This window comes from Tauraco erythrolophus, chromosome Z, assembly GCF_009769465.1.
Source record: "Tauraco erythrolophus isolate bTauEry1 chromosome Z, bTauEry1.pri, whole genome shotgun sequence".
In the NCBI taxonomy this organism is placed as follows: Eukaryota; Metazoa; Chordata; class Aves; order Musophagiformes; family Musophagidae; genus Tauraco; species Tauraco erythrolophus.
Genome location: NC_141496.1, coordinates 44,880,686 through 44,902,014, shown reverse-complemented (window position 1 = coordinate 44,902,014; position 21,329 = coordinate 44,880,686). Strand labels below are relative to the sequence as shown.

At 44.3% G+C, this 21,329-nt stretch overlaps 1 protein-coding gene across 2 annotated transcripts in view; it reads right to left on the bottom strand.

Moving 5' to 3' along the window:
• Positions 1-20,461, bottom strand: part of ECPAS (Ecm29 proteasome adaptor and scaffold) — a 69,436-nt gene extending 48,975 nt beyond the window's left edge. Inside the window, exons 1-6 of one of the 2 annotated variants that reach the window (XM_086628751.1) lie at positions 20,398-20,461; positions 19,931-19,975; positions 10,810-10,940; positions 3,627-3,743; positions 1,906-2,024; positions 571-723 (exon numbers count right to left, since the gene is read on the bottom strand). In XM_086628751.1, coding sequence (XP_086484877.1) covers positions 571-723; positions 1,906-2,024; positions 3,627-3,743; positions 10,810-10,940; positions 19,931-19,975; positions 20,398-20,419 — 587 coding nt within the window. In that variant the 5' untranslated portion in view covers positions 20,420-20,461. The remainder of the gene's footprint in view (positions 1-570; positions 724-1,905; positions 2,025-3,626; positions 3,744-10,809; positions 10,941-19,930; positions 19,976-20,397) is intronic. The other variant, XM_086628752.1, reaches the window with a different exon arrangement.
• Between the last annotated feature and the right edge of the window lie 868 nt (positions 20,462-21,329).

Here is a 21,329-nt window from a genome sequence, read left to right as displayed (position 1 = left end):
ACACTAGAAGACGCCTAACAAGCAGCAATCAGTAAATTCAAGTTGCTCTGTATATCATTCTTGCTCTCAGAAACAGTGCTTACACCAAGACACACCATTACAGCTAAAACATTTTTCATCAGAAGACAGATGGAAGACAAATCTTGTTATTAAAGGTTCAATTCAAGTTTTCAGAGATTATGCTTGCTTATGACCTAGGAATAAGCCTTAAAACTCAACTGAAGGAAGATGAGTACACATTTTGATCTGGCTTCTATTTTAAAGGTTTGGTTATTTAACAGGTAGCTCACATGTCTCATAGCTTCACCTTGATGCCAAAAGAGGTCAAGGACAGAGTAGCATAACACCTAATTAAATAGAAAGAAAGACATTTTGTTAAATAAGGAAGATGGTGATCCCATTCTTAAAATTAGGAACCTGCTTTTTATCTTACTGAAACACGTAAGTGGCTTCATTTGAGCTAGGAAATAACAGCACATTTTAAATGAGTTTCGGAGCATACAGTTTGTAATATTTCACACACAAAGAACACATCAATACTAGAGAAGACTGGTATTAACTCTTACTTACCCATAAGGCATAAGAAGAACATCCAACATAAAGTCCAAAAGCAGCTGTACAGTCTTTGGTTTTTCAGCAAGATTAAATGGAGAAGCTGCTGCTTTCAGTGGTTCAGCAGGGTATTTCATGTGAAAAAGGGTTGGTATTAGAAGATGCATTAGGCTGAAAAACAATTATATTTACTGCAACCATTAAAAAAAACCACACCTGTTTATTGTTAACATTCAAGAGAGAAACCTTTAACAACAAACCTGGTCCTTAATAGCAAAAAAAAAATCTTAACAAAACTTAATCTGATTCACAATCCAGTGGCCTCTATTTGCCATGTAAACACAGAAGGCAGAAGATAAATTAGGGTTTGCACTTAAAATAGAACATACATGTCTGTCTGCATGCACGCACACATCTAAAAAGATAAAGTCACTCACTGCCTTTGTCTTTTAATGTTTTGTAATTAAGTCACAAAATACAGTCTAGGACTGTCTCATCCATACGAAATTTAAAGTTTTAAATCTGAGTCTGCCTAGAGCAGAAGTTGATGAACACTGTTCAGCTTCCCCAAAGAGTGCACACAGACAAATATATCAATTATATACCAGTATAAACAGATTTCCCAAATCCTTCTTCACTCATGTGCTTGCTTTTCGGACAGGGCAAAACCATGGTCCCAGAGAAGACAAATATTTTCACACTGATTTCATGAAAGGAAGGAAAATTTTACTACAAGACCTTTCAGCAAGATCATTTTAAAAATTCACTTACACTGTCACAGTCATGTAGAGTGAATAAAGGTATGATTTTAGTGCCATTTTCCAGTGCCAGCATGGTGGAAACCCATCTCAATGTAAATAGGAAGCAGGTTCATTAACAGTTTTCTAGAAGTTGTTAGCACACAGCAGTTCCCAACTTCAGTCTTTTTTTATTTATTACAACTTAAGTATTCAAGTGAGCAGGAATTTTGGTTATCTCACAATTTAGAGTGGTCAATCTGAGACATTCACCGCTGTTCCTGTTGCAGGACAGAGGTATTTACTGAAGGTCTGGTCTTAAGCTGGAAACCAGAATTTGATGAAGATGGATGGGGATATGGAAAGGCACATCCATCATAAAACAGGCCTCCTATCATACAGGGAGTCAGTTGCTACAGATCCTGTATATTATTACATTAGGCCGTAGAGTTCTTTGTAGCACACAAACTATTGAATTGCTGATACAAATTGTAAAAGCCAAGAACATCCTAAGCAACGGAGATATCACTAAGAAAAAAACCCTTTTAACAAGTGATACAAATTATTTCACTGAAATGATAACAATAGAATTCATTCCAAGAATAAGTAAGCATACCTGTCTTGCTGCGGTTGAGGTTTTCCCTCCATTGCAGTGAGAAGAGTCGGAGCCAATTCACATTGTTTTTCCACAGGCAGACGGGGGTATCCCATCTTAACATAAATTATGGTAAAATTCTAAAGGAGTAGAAAAAGCACACAGTATTGCAACAGTGCAAAAGAAATATCTGTTCATTAAACTCTTCTTGTACGTTGTGTTACATAATCGGGTGTTGGAAACAATGTATGTTTTGGAAGACCAATTTCTTAATTCTAAGGCTCATCAGACTGACAGCTATTGAAGGGGAAGGCTCAGCAAAACCTATTGAGAATGGGTTTTCTGAGCAGGTCTTGCTAAGCCTTCACTTTGAAAGAAGGAAAACAATGATGAAAAAAAATCCTCTCTAGCTTCTCTTATTTGCTGCCAATTTCACCAAAAGCAGGTTTACCTGAGCAACAGCTTCAAAGAAAGCAAATGTAATGTTTTCTCTTACCTATTTCTGAAATAAAATAGAAAACAATATTGAATAAATACAAAGTCAGCAGCACGGGCAAATTTTCTCTTGAAATGTGTTTCTATATCATCATGATTAAAAGCTGCAAATGCAATCCAGAGTCCAGATACAGGATTCATAGCAGAACAATGCTGAATACTGGACTATCTACCTGTTATCATATTGATCAAAATCCAGCCAAGAACTGTAGAGATAAGAGTTATGTGTTAAATGACCTGGTTGAAAGAAGTGTTGAAGTGGGAAGCATTACAAGTCATCGACTGCACTTGTTAAAACTTTATGAAGCCTCATGGCACAAAACAATGTGCATTGCTCAGACACATGAACGAGAACAGATCTTTGACATGTCCAGCCAAAAGCACAGTTTATGTCAAGTTTGTCCTCAAATCAGATTCTTTTACTGCTCTACAGAACACATGATCTCTAGAAGCCCTCAGTCATTTCTAAAAGATGAACTCTAGATAATCTCACTTAAAGACAATCTGAGATTACTTCTATGTTGCTGCTGTTTAAACTCTAAATGTTTCTCCATCAGTTTCTACGACACAGTTTTCCATTTATGCTACATATGACTGAATAGTTACATAAGGACAGAAAGCTTCCCTCTGATTTTATCATTTTTTCCGCAACGGTGATTTGCAACAGATCCACCCCAGCTGAAATGAAAATTGTCTTCATAGTTTCACAAACACTCATTTAAAGTATTTTCACGTTTTAAACTATCGTGAATGAAACCATCTAGTAATGTATCTATAAAATAGCGTTTTTTTCATCTCTTCTTGCTCAGATAAGGTCCTGACTCTAACAGGTTCTCACATGTTCAGAGAAATACGGATGCTTTAAGTAAGGCTCTGATTCTGCACTATGTTTTAAGGTCCTGATCCTGCACGTATCAGACAAGGATTGGTAGCTGCTTGCAAAATGGAGCTTCTAACAATGAACAGATCCTCTACAATACAAGCAATGACAATTTACACATTCATGAAATAATCAAGAGTAATTGTCAGTAATTCGAACAGAATCAATAGTGCAGCTGCTTTATGAAACTAAGTTTCACCCACATCAGACTATGACACTTATTTTTTAAAAAAATCTCTTAAAATATCAACCCCATGTCAATAACATACTTGCTATGAAAAGTGACAGAGCTAAATACGGAAGTTTATCATAGAGTATTCTGCTTGTTAAAAGTAAATCAGCAAACTCTTCTGGACAGAACACTTACAGTGACAAAAGACACTGCAGAAGGATCTTGATATTGAACTAGCAATGTCTCTACTGGAAGCTGAATTTTTGGACGACTTTTGATGCGCTTATTCAGATGAACCAGCAGCTCCATGACCTGACAGGAAGAAAACAAAAAACTTTTAAGAACCACCACTAATTTTACTGTTTTGGACTCCACACATCACCCTCTCAATCCACTAGGCAGGCCTACTATAAGAAAAATCAGGCCTGAGCCTCCTGATTGTTTGATCTCTAAGACAACGGCAGCCATCATTTATTGTATTATCTTGAAACCACTCTTACACATCTTGAGTCACTGTTAAGACAAACACATAAAAAGTCCCAAACCATGCCTCGACCGATAACCTCCATCAAAAGAAATGTCAGGAAGAAATTATTACTGAGGGTGACCAGTTCTTTCTACACAGGTGGTTATTACACCTCAAAACTGAGCCTGGCTTGGAAATCTGCATTGCTGCCCTATATCATAGCTGTAGAGCAATACACGACACAGAAGAAAAAAGCAATGAAAAAAACCACACCCATAATAAAGGTATCAAATAAGCGTACAAAAACTATGCTTGAAGTGGAACGAGACAGATCTGAAATCACTCAGGCAAGAGGAGAAGCCAACAGGAGTCTCGTGGACGTCAGGCAGGAGCAATGTGCAGCCCTGCCCTGGGCAGGCAGAGCCCCGGCAGTAATGCCAACAGGACCGGGCAGCAGCTCCGAGGGGATGGCCCAAGCACTGGTGGACTCAGAGCTGAGCAGAGTTCAGGGTGCGTTGAAACAAGAGAGGTGCAGGACGGTACTTTCTCATGATGAGAACTCTCAAGCCGTGGAGCAGGGTCCCAGAGAGTTTGTACAGTCTCTGTCCTCAGAGGTTTTTCAAGACCCATCTCGATAAAAGCTTCAGAGTCCTGTTCTGAACTTGTAATAGACAAGTTTTAAGCAGGAGGTTGGTTTGGAGACCTTCTGAGGTCCCCTCTAAGCTGAATTATCTCATGACTCTACAATCCCATGAAGGAGCTTCTTAGCATAGCATTAGCACAGTGCCATTTGTAAATCCACTTAAATGAGATAACTGAATGAAGGAACTTGAAAAACTACAGACACTCTCCCCTCTGGAACAAGGAATTTTGAGAAAAGCCACCGAACATTTGCATCTAGCTCACAAACCCTATCAGATTCTCACGCAAGGCAGTGCAATAATGTAACTGACATAAATTGGAGTCAGCAAAACCAGACAGAGCTGGTCCTTGATGCATGTTGACTTTAACCAATTCAAGTCAAAAAGACAGGGTGGTGGGGATACTGTCTGGCACTTTTGATGACTCACTACCCTGGTCACAGTATAGCGACAAGGCAACTAAATCACTGTCACTGAAGTTGGTCAGAACCATATGCAGAACGTGGTTTATCCTGACTTCGGTAAAGCATTTGACACAGTCTCCCACGGTATCCTCACAGCTAAACTGAGGAAATGTGGTCTGGATGATCGGGTAGCGAGGTGGATTGTGAACTGGCTGAAGGATAGAAGCCAGAGAGTAGTGGTCAATGGGACAGGGTCCAGTTGGAGGCCTGTATCCAGTGGAGTCCCTCGAGGGTCCGTACTGGGACCAGTACTGTTCAACATATTCATCAATGACTTCGATGAGGGAATAGAGTGCATGGTCAGCAAGTTTGCTGATGACACTAAACTGGGAGGAGTCGCTGACACACCTGAAGGCTGTGCTGCCATTTAGAGAGACCTGGACAGGCTGGAGAGTTGGGCGGGGAGAAATTTAATGAAATACAACAAGGGCAAGTGTAGAGTCTTGCATTTAGGTAAGAACAACCCCATCTACCAGTACAAGTTGGGGACTGAACTGTTGGGGAACAGCACAGCGGAAAGCGACCTGGGGGTCCTGGTGGACAGCAGGATGACCATGAGCCAGCAATGTGCCCTTGTGGCCAAGAAGGCCAAGGGCATCCTGGGCTGTATGAGAAGGAGTGTGGTTAGTAGGTCGAGAGAGGTTCTCCTCCCCCTCTACTCTGCTCTGGTGAGGCCGCATCTGGAATATTGTGTCCAGTTCTGGGCCCCTCACTTCAAGAAGGACAAGGAACTGCTTGAGAGAGTCCAGCGCAGGGCCACAAAGATGAATAAGGAAGCGGAGCATCTCCCTTCTGAGGAAAGGCTGAGGGAGCTGCGTCTCTTTAGCCTGGAGAAGAGGAGACTGCGGGGGGACCTCATTAATGTTTATAAATATGTAAAGGGTGACTGTCATGAGGATGGAGCCAGGCTCTTCTCACTGGCATTCAATCATAGGACAAGGGGAAATGGAAATAAACTGGAACATAGGAGGTTCCGCTTAAACATGAGGAAGAACTTCTTCAAACACTGGAACAGGCTGCCCAGAGAGGTTGTGGAGTCTCCTTCTCTGGAGGTGTTCAAAACCCGCCTGGACGCGTTCTTCTGTGATATGATCTAGGTGGTCCTGCTCCGGCAGCGAGATTGGACTAGATGATCCTTTGAGGTCCCTTCCAATCCCTAACATTCTGTGATTCTGTGTAATTATATACCTGCTGAGCTGCATATGAGCCAAGACATCATCTTTGTACCCACTCCATGACTAGGTATCATACAAAATAACGTCCAGATATCATCCAGAGAAACTGTATAGTGGAACACAAGCATGTGACTGAGACCAGAGAAGCTGAGAAACTAAGTAACACTGACAGCTATCAAATTTTGCCGTTACAAAATTATTATAACAGCAGTCAGAAACTCCTATTATTTTAGAGAGGACAAAAACTGTCTGCACACACTTTTTTGTGAAGGAAGAGAGACACACACATGAGACTACAACAGAGTTTGAGGAACCTGTTCAGATTACCCATGGTGGCTGGTATAAGAAGACATGGCTGGATTTGGGTATGTGTGAGGGTTTAGCTAATGTCCTGCTTCTCTAATCATTAATATAAAACCAGTGCATTAAGGATCTCATTCAGCAGTACTTATCCTACCTGAATCAGGAAAATGTCTGCACTTCCCAGCATGACTGCTTCTTAGGGTTTTGCTGGCTTCACATGGGCTGCAAAAGCGACACAGTATCCAGTCTGGCAGAAATGCTGCCAGTGCATCAACACTTCTTGGAGCACCTCTGAACCAGTGGAGTGAATTTACCCTGGATTAGTTCTTTGTGTGACACTTCTGGGGTAACTGAACTTTGGTAGAAGACATCCTAGAGTTGAATCTAACTCATATGTCAAACCGTGGCCTGAAGAGAGATTACTTTCTTAGGGTAAATGGATAAAGAAGGTGTAGGCATTGCAAGCTTATCCACATAGCTACACTATATACTAGATCTGAACATGTACGAGAATAATGAGTTCAAATGAAGCTGTAATACTGACCTGACAGTCACAAAATTAAGGGCAGGGATAAGACCAACAAAGCAACCCCTTCCAGTACTTAAAGAGGGCCTACAGGAAAGCCGGAGAGGGACTTTTTACAAGGGCGTGTAGTGATAGGACAAGGGGCAATGGATTTAAACTGAAAGAGGACAGATTTAGATTAGATCTAAGGAAGAAATTTTTCACTCAGAGGGTGGTGAGGCACTGGAACAGGTTGCCCAGAGAAGTTGTAGATGCCCCATCCCTGGAAGTGTTCAAGACCAGGCTGGATGAGGCTTTGGGCAACCTGGTGTAGTGGAGGGTTTCCCTGCCCATGGCAGGGGGGTTGGAACTAGATGATATTTGAGGTCCCTTCCAACTCTAACCATTCTATGATTCTATATGTTAAGGCAGCAGGAAGAAAAATGGAATTTTCATTTCCTTTTTACCATTCTAGCAGTACCAGCTTGAGAAGAAAGTTAGTCTAGAGAGTGAGAGTAAAACTAGAGTGTAGTCAGTCCATCTGGTGTGCTGAATGAACTACACCACACTTCTAAAGTTGGGTGAAAGGAAGTCCTTGAACAACTGTACTGACCTATACTTCAGCAACATACTGGCAACACACAGATGTTCCTTTTTGCTCATATACCTATGCTATCAAATGCTACACTGTCAATTCTATTAAAATGAGGTAAGCTTTCAAACCACAATTAACTATGTTGGCACGCTTTTTTTGTTGTTGGTGGTGGTTTGTTGGGTTTTGTGGGGTTTTTTTGGTGGATTGGGTTTGTTTGGTTTTTTTTTTTACCTACTACAGTAGAGACATGGCATGGGATGGCAGTTTTGTCACTGCCTACAGAGAGTCACTGGGTGAATAAAGAGTTTGTCCTTCTCTTTCCTTTCTATTTCATCTACTTTATTAGCCTTTATCAGATTACCTTTCCAATCGTCTGAGTGCTCATGTAAAAAAACGTATGCTTTTGTTCTACTTACACTGCCTTAACACGATTCTGAGACATAGTTGTAGTCGAACAATAGGCACATTCTTTGCTCTCCACCAGGCAAAATTAGCACTGCAAAGCTAGGTATTTGTGTTTAAAAGTCATTAGCATTTGAAAATGCAGCAGACTTCTTAAGACATTTTCCCACCACATTAACAGCAAAGTACGAGTGAGCAGAAGACTGAAAAGTTGAGTTCTAATGTAAGTAACAGAAAAAGGCAATGTGCATATTGAACAGATTTACCTGAAGGTTATACACTCCACAGTAAATCTTCACTGATGTTCATTAGAATAAAAAATTGACAGTCTTCCCCTCCCCTCTGTCTCACTGATATTTTGCTATGTAAAAAATACCAAACAAAAAATAATCAAAACATACAGAGCCTTCTGTTACATTTTGAAGTTATTATGAAAACAGAATACTGAGAGCCAACTTCTCTTCACTGATATTGCATGAGCAGAATTCAGGGTAACTTCCTTGACTGCAATGAATTTGACAAATACCAAGAAATACAGAGAAGTGCTATAATTGCTTATAATATTATCATCATCTTGTACAGATTAAAAATCTACACTTTAAACACATAGAAAGAAGAAATTACTTTTATTTCATTATTCATTCTAACACAAAAACTAAAATATACCATAAGAATGTTGTGTGATTTTAAGAGGCTTCTTAAAATTTAATTTAAAAAAAAAACTGTACAAAAAAAAAAGTTCTCCTCCCCCTTTCCTGAATCTCACAACGCTCAAAAAAACAGACAACACATTTCAGTTTATGGAAAAACTATCATCTAAAAATACGTTAAGAAATTTCACTATTTAGTTGGATGCCTTTCTTTACAGCTTCAAGTGCACACAATAAGCAAGTACTCAGAAGAACCCTCCATGTGAGCTGGAGTATCTGTCCTACAGCACAGTGGAACGCGTTCACATCTATGGATCCAATTCAATGTAATGACTACCAGGACCATGTTTTGTGCAGACCTTTTAGAGAAATCTGTGTTCTAGTACAAGCAGGTTCTGAAATCTACTCACAAATCCAGTGAAGGAAGGCATGATCATTTCCCTACTTTTACAAGGCCAACAGGGGATTATAAAAAGCTAATTTTCCACCACCACCTCACAACAGTCTGTCTGCATTCTGCTCAGAAAGGTTCTGGTCCACCTCTGTCATCAGGCAGCTGCTCCTGATTAATAGCTGCAGGGACAAGAATTCATCCTTTGCTTTCTGATCCAGCTGCTCAAACCTCTTACATTCAGTTGCTGCTGCCCCATTTGCCTCTAGCCACATCCTCCTGGCGGAAAAGGAAACACACGCAGGTGTTCCTCTGCCTGAATTCAGACCAGGCCAGACCTCTTCTGCCCTTAACACTAGGTTTGGTGATCCCCTCATGCAACCCCATAGCTGCTGTTGCACAAGACTTGTGCAAGAACACAGGCCTGGGGAAAAAAGCTACTAGTAAAACAGAGCTCAGCTCCCTGCTACAGAAGGTAGCTACATCACTGAATTCTTTCATGTTCACACTAAATTTCGTCTTCAACACTGTTTGGTCCTTGTGTGGCCACAGGAGGAGGAACAGGGGGAACGACCAGTACATGATGTCAGGGAACTATGGCCGGGCCCTGTAGCCCAGCAGAGGGGAGGCTGCTGCAGTTACATCCAACCAGCAGAAGCACGCATTCGCCAGTGTGCTTGATCCCTAGAGACACACACTTGCTCCTCCCCGAATCGCCTAGGTCCATCCCTTTCCATGCCTTTGGTTCATCCACTAAACATCCCATTAGAAGGCTTGTGCAACCCCAAATGCTCTTCCCCTGCATCCCACTGTGTCCACTACCCCTACATAGCACCCTCTTAGTTCAAAAGGTGTTCTGGCATTGACCCATCATGATGGGTTTCATGCCTGGACACTGGGGCTAAGGGTCTCCTGGGAGGGACCTGGGCAGGGTGCTCCTTTCTTGCAGTCCTTAACTTGGATCCCTGCCTGCCATGGGGCCTCTGTGCTTCCCTTGACCTGTGGAGATGGGCTTTGGATGGGCTAATGACTCCTACAATGGGCCTGAGAGCAGCTGGGGCAGGGTGTTACACAGGTTTCTGCACTCGCTATTGTGTATCTGTACTACTTTGTGGGTGTGCAGATGAGCTTTTATGCCTAACCTAACACAGAGAACTGAATTCCCCAGGTGCATATTAAATTCCACCTCCAAAACTGCTTGGTTCTTACTCCTATGCCTGTAACCAGGCAAAGACCAAACAGCCTGGAGGTGGAATTTATTATATGCCTGAATTAAATCTGTGATAAAGCTGCCTTCTGTATCAGGGAACTGAAAGTATCAAATTCTATCTTAAAAATGGTTTGGTCCTTGCTCCTATCCCTCTATCAGGCAAATAAATGACATCAGTGAGTATGTCTTCATGGTCTTTTGCACATGGAAGCAAGTTTGCTAGACATGTGCATCCATCTGACTTAACTGCACAATAGCCCTAACCTGGAAGTCACAGCAACTGCCTCTATGGTCGTTAAGTCTTGGTCTCAGACTAACTCATAGCTAGCTGGCCTCAATCGGAAACATGCAGGTGCCACACATGTGCAAAAGACCTTGTTGATACAAGCAATTACTGTTTTCTTTAAGACCTAACAGTTGTAATAAACCCATTCTCTACCATGCTCATGACAACTTTTCCTCAAAGAGTAAATTTTTCCACAGAGAACATTCAAGTATAGTAAATCATGATACATTAGGTGCATTTCCTTCTCCCTGATCGGGACAACGTACTATTACAGTAAATTGCACTCTTACCTTTTTACGAACTCCTTCCTGCGTACTCGACAACTTGAGGAGAACAGGGGGTAGGAATTTGGAAATAATGTTCTGTAACTGCTCATCTGTTTCTGCATGGCCAAGACGCAGGAACACACGTTCAAGTTGATCTGCAGTTAAAAAAAAAAAAAAAGAAAAGAAAAGAGAGAAACCAGAAACTCAAAATTGCTGTAGCAAGAAAACAACTTTTTCTGAACATCCCCTAATGGGCTTGTGAGAAACGCTGCACACAATTCTTAAACTAATTCCATCTCAACAGCACTCGGCACAGATCCATCTTTTATTTTTAACACTAACTGAGCAAACTGTTGATGGCAGAAACCAGCCTGAAGCTTCCAGTACTAGCCTCCACAATCGTGTGGAAACCACTCCTAGCAAAGATAGACGCAATTAAGACTTCCTTTGCTTCATGGTGTGTTTCAAATAGAGGCTAGAACATCTCCAAAGGTGAAACAGAAGGTTAGGATGTCCAAGTCCTTCCCTGCCCTTTCTGCTTTGACAGCAAAGGTGTGCAGCTGCGGGGTTACTAACTTTTGAAAATGTGTTTGCTGTGACCTGCACTCAGACCATGATGTTCCATATCTCCTCTAGTTAATCGGAGGGCAAAACTATCCGGCCAATTCTTATTATTCCTGTTAAACCTGGAGTTCCAGCCATGCGCAGGGACCCCATTGTTGTAGACACTGTGTCAACAGAACAAAACCAACAAGCAGGTACAACAGAACCCAAGACCAACTACAGTTAGTATTGCAGAAAAGAGAGAGTCTAAGCAAAGCACAAGTTACAAGCTTGGGGCAAGCCACACAGCGGCAGTTGTGTACAAATAAACAGGCTGCACACCTGAAAGCACAAGAAACTACCCACAAAGTGAAAAACAAATTTTTGAAAGCTTGAGGCTACCGTTCCAAGGTAATTTGATACTCCTGGCAGTATTCATAGGACATTTTGACACAGGGTAACCAGTTCTGCTCATGACTTTCTGTTAAGTCACTTGAGTCTTTCAGAAAATCTTTACAAAGCTGCACAAATGTTGACTGAACCAGTTACTGATTTGTATCAACTTGTTTATCGTTTTTCCAAAAGACAGCATTACCATCAACAGGAATAAGATCCCAAGCATGAAATGCAGGACATATTACTGTAACTTAAAACACAAAGCTCCTATTACTACTCTACGAATCTGCTGGAGTGTTGTAACAAATTCACCTTCCTCTAGCTAGCAGGTCTCCTCCCCAAACCCAGGAAGGAAGACGCGAAAAATTACTTTTTTTACCTCTGCAAAGAGGGAGAAGTTCCAAATCCTACAAGATCAAGAGAATAGCACAAGAGGAGGGGAAGCATTAACATCTGTTTTCTCAGTGACCTAGCACAAGACCACTTTGATGAAACAGATGAGACCAAAATCTTCTGTCAGCAGCACAAGCACAAGGGCTGAGGACCATCTGTCTTTCTAAAAAGAATGGAAGAGTCTCTATTTTAAGTGTCAGCATGCAGCTGCCCCTACAGCTAAACCAGAAGCAAAGCAAAGCTTCCCTGGCACAGCAGCATTCCTGACAGCTGGGGCAAGAAGAGTCCTTGTGCACAGGATCAGGAGCATCTGTTCTCCGTACTGCAGCACTGAAGCCCAGATCCACAGGTAGCAAGGAGACCCAGAGCTTTTGAAGGGACTACAGGTCTTAAGACATCCTTCAAGGAGGAACTATATCCCCAAAGACTAATGTAGAGTGACCTGTTGTAAGCTGAGATTAGAGGGAGTACAGCTGGCTGTAAAGGACTACAGAGGCAAAAAAGTGAAAAGCACTGGTACAGGTCAGAGGTAAAGACTGAGGTAAATGGCTATAGTTAGAGCTTAAGTGAAAAAAAAAAAAAAGAAGGATGTTCAAATGTTAATACAGCTCTAGCAGCAAAACCATCATGACGTAGTTGCAGAAGCCCTTATTGTCCTATTTTTAAAATCTGTTCTATCCCTGTACTAAGAGTCCCCACAGCATCATTCCTCCTCTGTCAGCTCCAGGTTAAACATGAACATGTAACTTCCAACATTTTATTTTCTGCTGAGCAAATACGACAGGCAGCTGAAAAGACAGACGACTATGGAATTTTACTGTCAGGGAAATTACAAGCTGAAACTGCTGCATCAACAACACAAACTGACTTGCGAGTCAATCTCTTGATTCAGACAGATTTCATGGCACAATCAGGCTGCCAGCTAGTCAACAAATTCACAACATTCATCTCATATTCCAATTATTATTTTTCAAATCCAACTACTTCTTTCTCTCTTCACCTCCCTTTTCATATCACACTCACCCCACAATGATCTCCTCCTCCAGGACCTCCACGGTGTCTGATGACCTCACCAGTACTTGGGGACTGCTTAGGCCACGCCAAGCAGCTGAAACAACTCAAACAATGAATGTAGTCGTCACATCTTGCCCCTCAGACCTGGAACTCCAGGAGGTCATTGCAGACCTACCACCCTCAAGCACACTGGCTGAGGAAACTCCCCAACAACGTGTTCCTTCACATAGCAACAGATCAGACTCAAGTGTAAGGGAACATGAGTGAAGCTATTTATAAAGCCATTTGTTGTAGTCACTGGACTACATACACCTTCTGAACAGCAAGGAAACCACTCTGCAGGTACCCACAGGAAGTGCAGCAATGCATGGAATTGCAAGCATCTACTCTATTTCCAGCTTTCTCCATTATTCTGTTGTTATAAGCAGCAACCAGAATTGTAGTAACAATAAAGACTGGGAGGAAAAAAAAAAAAAGCTACCCCCTTGTTTATGCTGCCTGTGAGATACATTTATTACTTCTCCCATATCTCTGTTGCCTTGTCAGTTAAGCCTTGATATTGCCATCAGGTATCCTTCCCTTAACCATAAGCACGACAGGACTCTTCAGCAAATTAAAGGAGACTAGTTGCCTGGCTGCAGTTAAGAAACTGGCCAGGAGTTTGTCAGAGCACTCTCCTGTGCTGCTGATGCATGCTGTATCTATAACAGTGGGACAGGAAAACAAAGAGCTATAAACCCTCCCAAGTACTGCACATCAATCATTTTCTCCCCAGTTTTTAATTTACTAACAATTAAGACCATCTCTCAAGCTGATCGCATTCATTATGGGAAAGCAGAAACCCTGGAGATTTTAAGCACCACACACAATGGCCCAGGAGAAGAGCAGGGGACGCAGTAACTGAGACTCAGATGCTGTGTCCAGCCTCCTTGTGTGCTGCAGACCTGCTGCCTGGCATCAAGCAAGCTCTTCTCCCTCTCTGCCTCGTGTCTTCTCACAACCTTCACAGAGCCTCCCTGTTCAGCCCGTGCCAGCAAGCAGACCACTGTGCAAAGACAAAGGGTTTGCTCCCAACACATCTCATATTCCCACACTGTGCACTTCACAAGTTTTTAAGAATGAAGCCAAAAACCTTCTCCATCTAGTTTTACAGTCCCTACTGCTCACAGTAAAACTGCAGGATTTTAATTTCAGGGAGGGACCACTAGATTATATGACAATAAAACCAGGTAAAGTAAGAGGTCTAACGTGCTTTGCTACATAGCATAGGAAAAAAAGATGACACAAACCATTTTGAATATGCCTTAGCAACTAGAATTAACTACTACAGCAATCTCACCATAATTTGTCAGCAAGAGCACTGAATTTTAACTGGAAAGCTTTACACATCTCAGTCTTTACCATCACTAGTCAATCCTGAACTTAAAATGCAGTCCATGTAATGACACACTTACTCTTAATTTTTCCTTTCGGAAGTTGACCAATACAGTTAACGACAAATTTTAAAGTTTTCTGGAAGCACTGGAAGAAAGAAGTAATGGAGGGATGACATTTACATTTAGTACAGCGTAGTTTTGTCCCCATCTAAAAAGCCAATACTTAAGAGATCAGATTTTACAAAGGCTTCACTTTCCTCAATCTCACACTAAACTCTCATCTCAAATTTAGGACTATAATATCTCCTTGATATTGGTTCCCACCTATAGCACCCCCTGTATTAGCTAATTATATATATGTTTATAAAATTACTTCCACAGTCAATCTACTGCAGTTCAACTCTGGGGAACAAGGGGCTGGGGGAAGAACATGCTGTCAGAGGCAAAGGACCTGACAGCAGTCTAGAGAATTTACACGAAAAAAACAAAAACCAAAAGATTGCCATTATTCTACTTACACTGGCGAGAAAGTCAAAGTGAAAGGGAGAAAGGAGGAAAGGAAGGAGACTTTACTGCAAGCACAACTGGAAAACCCTGTGCCGAATCCTGCAGGGCTCTACAAAAACCTCTCCAAGAACAAACTTGCACATCAGAAGCAATGGAAAAATGCAGGGTGCACCAAGATCTCTGTGAGCCTTCTAGACTTGCTCCACTGTGGAGAGCCCCTTGTTCTGCCAGGGACTGTTGGAAGGAATAACCCAAATAAGATTAAATCACAAATATCCTTCAGCATACCACTGAATTCATTATTTTTGGGATACTCTTGCAAGTTTCCCTTTACAAACATGAAAGCTAGAAGCAATTTCTTTTAAGAAAGATGATTGCTATGGCACCCAGAATCTGCTTATGAGCTATGTGCCAACCGTAGTCCCAGTCAAACTTGCCCACTGCATTAGAAAGCACCTGAGAAATCATGTCTACTTAATTATTAAGTAGGCTTAGAACATCATGTGTGCCACAGCTTTGACAGTCAACATATTACTATGGATTAAAACCAAAAACAAACAAACAAACAAAAACCCAAAACAACAACAACAACAACAAAAAACCCACAACCAGGAATGAAATGCATGAGTAGAAAAAAATAATACCAAGTAGTTTTATTTTTAAAACACATACAATTGAGTCCATGCAAAATTTCTAACAGATACGAATGTATTTTGGCACAATCACAACTTCTTTCCATGCTGCTGTGTAGCATTTTCATACCATATTTCATTTTTGGTGTTTCCTTGGGAAAAAAAAAAAAAAAGTGTTTGCAAGATGACGAAAGTAAACGGAGATGAACGTAAATGGAGAATTTAACCATGAGCACCGCATACGAAGAGCCGTTCCCTTTCACTGCATGTAGAAGGACCAAAGCAGCAGGAAAACAAGATGTAGCTTTGTATCCCTGTTTCCAGCAGCAGTGTCCAATTTGTGTCAACAGACACGGTGTATTTGGAATCTGAAATCCCCAAGTTACCATGGCAATGCAGTTACCTGTCTGCGAGAAAAATGCACGTTTCACTTCTGGTTCTTTCCAGTCTCCACTTAAGACTACAAGGAGGAATATAGGTTTCAGCAATTACGACCACGCCTCATACAAAAAGGAAAGGAAAAGAATTCAAAACACACATAACGTATACAAATTTTACAACGAAGTAACATTAACAACAAGGCTGTAACTTGTGCTTTAGAAACCTCCAAATCCTGTAATGCTGTCCATAAAAGGGTCAGAGTTATTTTTAAGTCTTCTTACTTCAGGACTGATCTTGCAGTCTCCCAAGCCAACAGCAAAACCCCAGCCCGCTCACTGAAACAACATGTCCCTTCTTCCCGTTCTGCTATATGGTAGCTTGCCAAAGGGAACAGCTGAGAGAAAGACACAGAAAGGATAAAGTAAATAAATAAACAGCTTAATGCTTTCCTTCCGTTAAAAAGGGCGTTTCCCTTCTTTTTTTTTTTTTATTAAAATAACAGAAGTAAATTCTTTGAATGTTTTGCCTTACTGAGGTAGCTGTTTATCCATCTTTTTATCAAAGAAATCTCCTCTCGGTTCAGCGAAGCATAGTTCCATTTCGTGTGCTCAGGTTCTCCTTGTTCTTATGCAAGGTAAAGAATTAGCTCCCTCTGGCATTCACGGATATTATGCACAGCATGTCAGCTATTCTGCACAGACCCCTCAGCAATGTATATTTATGTAGTTGAGCATTAAGTAAAACACATACCCTGCTTTTTATGAAAACCTGACTCAAGAAACCTCTGGGGCTAGGACATGTCAAGCTAACTGTACTTCATAATTTAACTGATCACCACAAAAGCATCCCAGGAACCGAAAAGAGAGTCTGAGTCCCCTGCAAAACAGGGCAGAGAGTGGGATAGCAAAATTCTGTCCACAAAGCCACAACTTGTCTTCACTTTCCTGAAAAATCTCTGTTTGACAGATTAGTGGGACTGCTACATTAAAGCATTTCTAGAACTGTTTCAGTAAATCAAATAAAAACCCACAACCCTCCTCCATTACCTTAACTCTGTAGAACCATTACATCGTACTAGCATTCCCCACATCTTCTCCAAAAGGCCCTACATCAAACAAAGGGTACTGGACACAGGAGCATTTCTACTTCATTGCCTGGATGACAGGGATAGTTTTAGGGGCACGTCCCTGCCGAAACAAGAGCTCAAACACACCCTACAGTCCCTCCAGAGCTAAGCAAATGTTTCTGCACTATTCCACATGCACTAGAAAGAATAAAGTTATTTTCTATCGTGCCACTACTAAAATAGGGGTCAAATTCTTGTTCAAATGGTATTAGACTCTGGGAGAAAACATATCTAGTATGATCACAGTAGCACCCAGTGAGTCAGAATTTGCTGGTGCTATTCCTGGCTCTATCAGTAACCCACTGTGTGCCTACAGCCAAGTCACTTAAGGGGGCATTGGTACAAGTAGGCCAGTCACCAAGTTATTTTACAAGATCTGATTGGAAATGGCGAGGAAGGCCTGGGGGAGGGGCAATACATTCTCTTTTTTCAACTTATTCTTCCATTTTATAGCAAAGCTTATATAAATGCTTGAATAGCATACCAAAATCTAAATATTTGCAATATGCCAGGCTTAGGTTCTCCATTCCAGTAGCTGACTATTCTTACTCAAGATTAACTTTCCTTTCTCTTGCATTTGAACACTTCCAGCTTCAGGACCAATTCACTAATTTTGAATTATTTTTTAATCTGCTGTATCTCCATTCTTATGTTGCCTTCAAACAATTTGTCATCTAAACTGGTAAGTGTCCTTATCAAACAGTAAGAGTTTACGTGTTTGAAAGCGGCTAGAGATCAAAGCTTCCTACAGCCATGTGCATACAAAGCAAGGGAAACTGCATTTTCCGACCTAAAACTAGTAGTAATTATTCCTGTTATTTTGGGACTACTCCATCTCTCTAAGAAGAAACGGATTTCTTTCCAAACATGCCGAAATTAAACTATTTAAATGTATCAAGAGACAACAGGCCCACATGTTTGGTTTTCCTGTCTTTCTCTCTACGACACTACGCTTTCCATTAGCTTTGTTATTTAAGACTACAGTATTTCTATTCAGTGACAAATGAGGTACTAGGAAAACATAAAACAAAAAAAAACCCACCACTCTCTTTCCTCCCCGACTCCAAAACAACACGTCTAACCAAACCAATAAAAATCCCTCAATTCTGAAGGAGGCAGTGGACAAATAACCTGAATGACATCATACAATTATTAACACGAGTCTTGACCTAAGAACATTTGTCCTTTCAGTGTAGCTTAACACCAAGGGCTGTGTAGCAACCAGCATATGGCTGAGGACTAATTTTTTGCAGGATCAGATTTGGAGACTGGGAAGCTAGATTACACACAGATAAAAGCCAAGGAGTTACAAGCAAGAGATCTTGCACTGACCGGTTTCACCAAGCGGAACCATGTTAGCACTGTAGAAGTGACAATACAATCTCTTGGATGACAGCATCAGTGAGGTCTTTCACGGTTACGATTACAAGCTATCCCCATTGTCAATGGAATAGATAGGTTTGCATTTGTTTTCCAATTCAAGGATCAGCGTAACTGAAAGATCCTTCTTACTCCACCATCAGATCCTGGCTTTTTGGTTACATAAAGGACATCTCTACCATTATTGTATGCCTTATTCCACTCAGCCTATTTCCAGTAATATCTAACAAAGAGCAGAACGAGGATGTTACCTATACAGCAGCACACCGAGAATAACAAAAAAAAAAAAAAAAAAAGTTACACATCACGGAGAAATGCCTTAGAACTGAAAGCCAACAGCACAAATATGCTCAAAGTATTTCTTCTGCCCTTCCTCTCTGCTGGTTGCCAAGTACTATTTCAGGGCAACCAAAGGCCCTCTCGCTTGGCTGAGTCATACATTATCCTTCTATTAACTCTTCACAGTTGTCTAAGAACCGGTTCTACTCCAAGAGAGGAAAAGCAGGGAAAGAAAAACTGTTCTTTAAAGTTTCATAGGCTTCTCCAAAGAGAAGGTGATCGTTCACTGCTCTGGACTGAAAAAGGGATTTGGAGGTGACAACACAAAGCTGGGCTTCCCCTGCCCTGCTCGCTTCGTGGCAGAGACACGCACCTCCGCTTCTCGCTGCTCTAATCATGTGCCGAGAGCTGCAGAGGCTCAGGATGTGCCTACATACCTACCGTGAGACTCAGCACCGCGCTTACAGCACATCGGAGCTCCGCGCGAACCCGTTAATGTTTCAGCACGCGTTGTTTTTACACTGGTTCTGTAGCTACAAGACAGTGCTCGAACAAAGCCGAGCGAGCGCCGGCAGGCGAGGGCGGCCGCTTGCCCTTTCGGGGAGCGGGGTTACAGGGGCGGCGGGTGGCGGATGCTCCGCCTGCACCGGGGGTCTGCCGGCCCTGCGCCCCGCCGCCCCAGGCCGCGCCGGCAGCCGCCCCTTCGGGCTCCCTCCGGGTGAGGAGCCACCGCCTCCTCCCCGCCGAGCGGGCAGGGCGGCCCCGCAAGGTCACGCCGCCGGCCGGCGGCCGGGAGAGCGCGCAGGCCCCGGCGGGCCGCAGCGAGCCCGCCCTGCCCGCGGAGGGGCCGGGGCCGAGGGAGGCCGCCCCTCCCGCCGCGGCCTTCAGTTTCCGCTTCCCGACACGGCTGCGCGGGGCCAGGGCTGGGCCCGGCGCCGCCGCCCTTTACCGCCTCGCCGGGCAGGGATCCGGGCCCCGTCGCAGCTGGGGCGTCAGCGAAGAAAGCCCCGGCCCGGCCCGGCCCGGCCCAGCCCCGCCGCCGCCCCACGCCCGCCCGCCCGCCCGCCCCCCGCGGGGACTGCGCCCGATCGGGAACCCCCGGCGCCGCGGCCACTTACTGAGCTCGTCCTGGGCAGCCGCGGCGGCCGCAGCCATGTTGCCAGCTGGGGAAGGAGGGCAGGCGGTGAGAGAGGAGACGCGCCGCAGCCGCCCGGCCCCGGCCGCTCCCCGCCTCCCGCCCCTCTCCTCTGCCGGCGGCTCGGCACACGCGCAGGCAGCGGGCCGGCTGCCGGCTCCCTCCTCCTCCTCCTCCTCCTTTCTCCTTCTCCTCTCTGCGGCTCTCCTCGACGCCAATCGCCGCGAGGGACGGTGGGGCCCAGCGGCGCCCGCCCTCCCGTCACCGGCGTTTTATATTTAGAAAGAGCTGAGCCATCGTCCTCGCCGCCCGCCCCCGCGCCGCGCACACGCACCGGCCCGCCGGCGCCGCTGCGGCGCGGGGCTGTACCGTCCCTCGCCACCCCACCCCTGCCCCCCGCCGCCGCCCGCGGCTCCCAGTGGGTCCCAAGGAGAGGGGCAGCAGACTGACCCGAGTCCGCGCTGACCTCCATGACGGCCGCAGCACGCTCCGCGATCCCGACAAGGGAGGAGGAGGGAAACAGCCCGGGGAGGCGCGAACGGCGCAGCTGCTCCCCCTCTCGGCGGTCAGCAGGGCTAGCAGCCCGGGGAGGCACAGCCCCGCCCCGAGCCTGGCACGGCCCCGCCCCGAGCCTGGCACAGCCCCGCTCCGAGCCTGGCACAGCCCCGCCCACAGACTGGCACAGCCCCGCCCACACCTGGCACGGCCCCGCCCCGAGCCTGGCACAGCCCCGCTCCGAGCCTGGCACAGCCCCGCCCACAGACTGGCACAGCCCCTCCCACGCCTGGCACAGCGCCGCTCCGAGCCTGGCACAGCGCCGCCCACAGACTGGCACAGCCCCGCCCACGCCTGGCACAGCCCCGCCCCGAGCCTGGCATAGCCCCTCCCACACCTGGCACAGCCCCGCCCGCACCCCGGCGCAGACGCAGACGCAGACCCGGGCCGGGGCCGTGCCCGCAGCGGGCTGGGCAGTGTCTGCTCCCAGCGCCTTCCCTCGCCCCTGTCTCCAGTGCTGAGATGGCTGTGGGTCAGCGCGGTTAGGAATACTTTTTATTCATCATTTATTTATTTTATATTTATTATTTATTTATTACTACACAGTTCCACGCCGTCGCTGCTGAGCTATAGTATTCCAAAGTCATTAGCTAACGGGAGAAAGCAGTATTGTAAAAACCTCACGTGCTGGTTTGGGACTGCTAAGACTGCGGGAGAAAGGTGTGACCACCACGCTGCGCCTTTCTCCTGAGCTCATCAGTGCCACGTGTGACCTCTGTCAGGAGCACGTTGGCAAGACGCCAAAACAAGACATTCCTGGAGTATAACCGGCAGCAGAAAGTGTGGCTCCCATCTGCCTGCTTTTCCAGTGCTGCCTGCAAATGGCC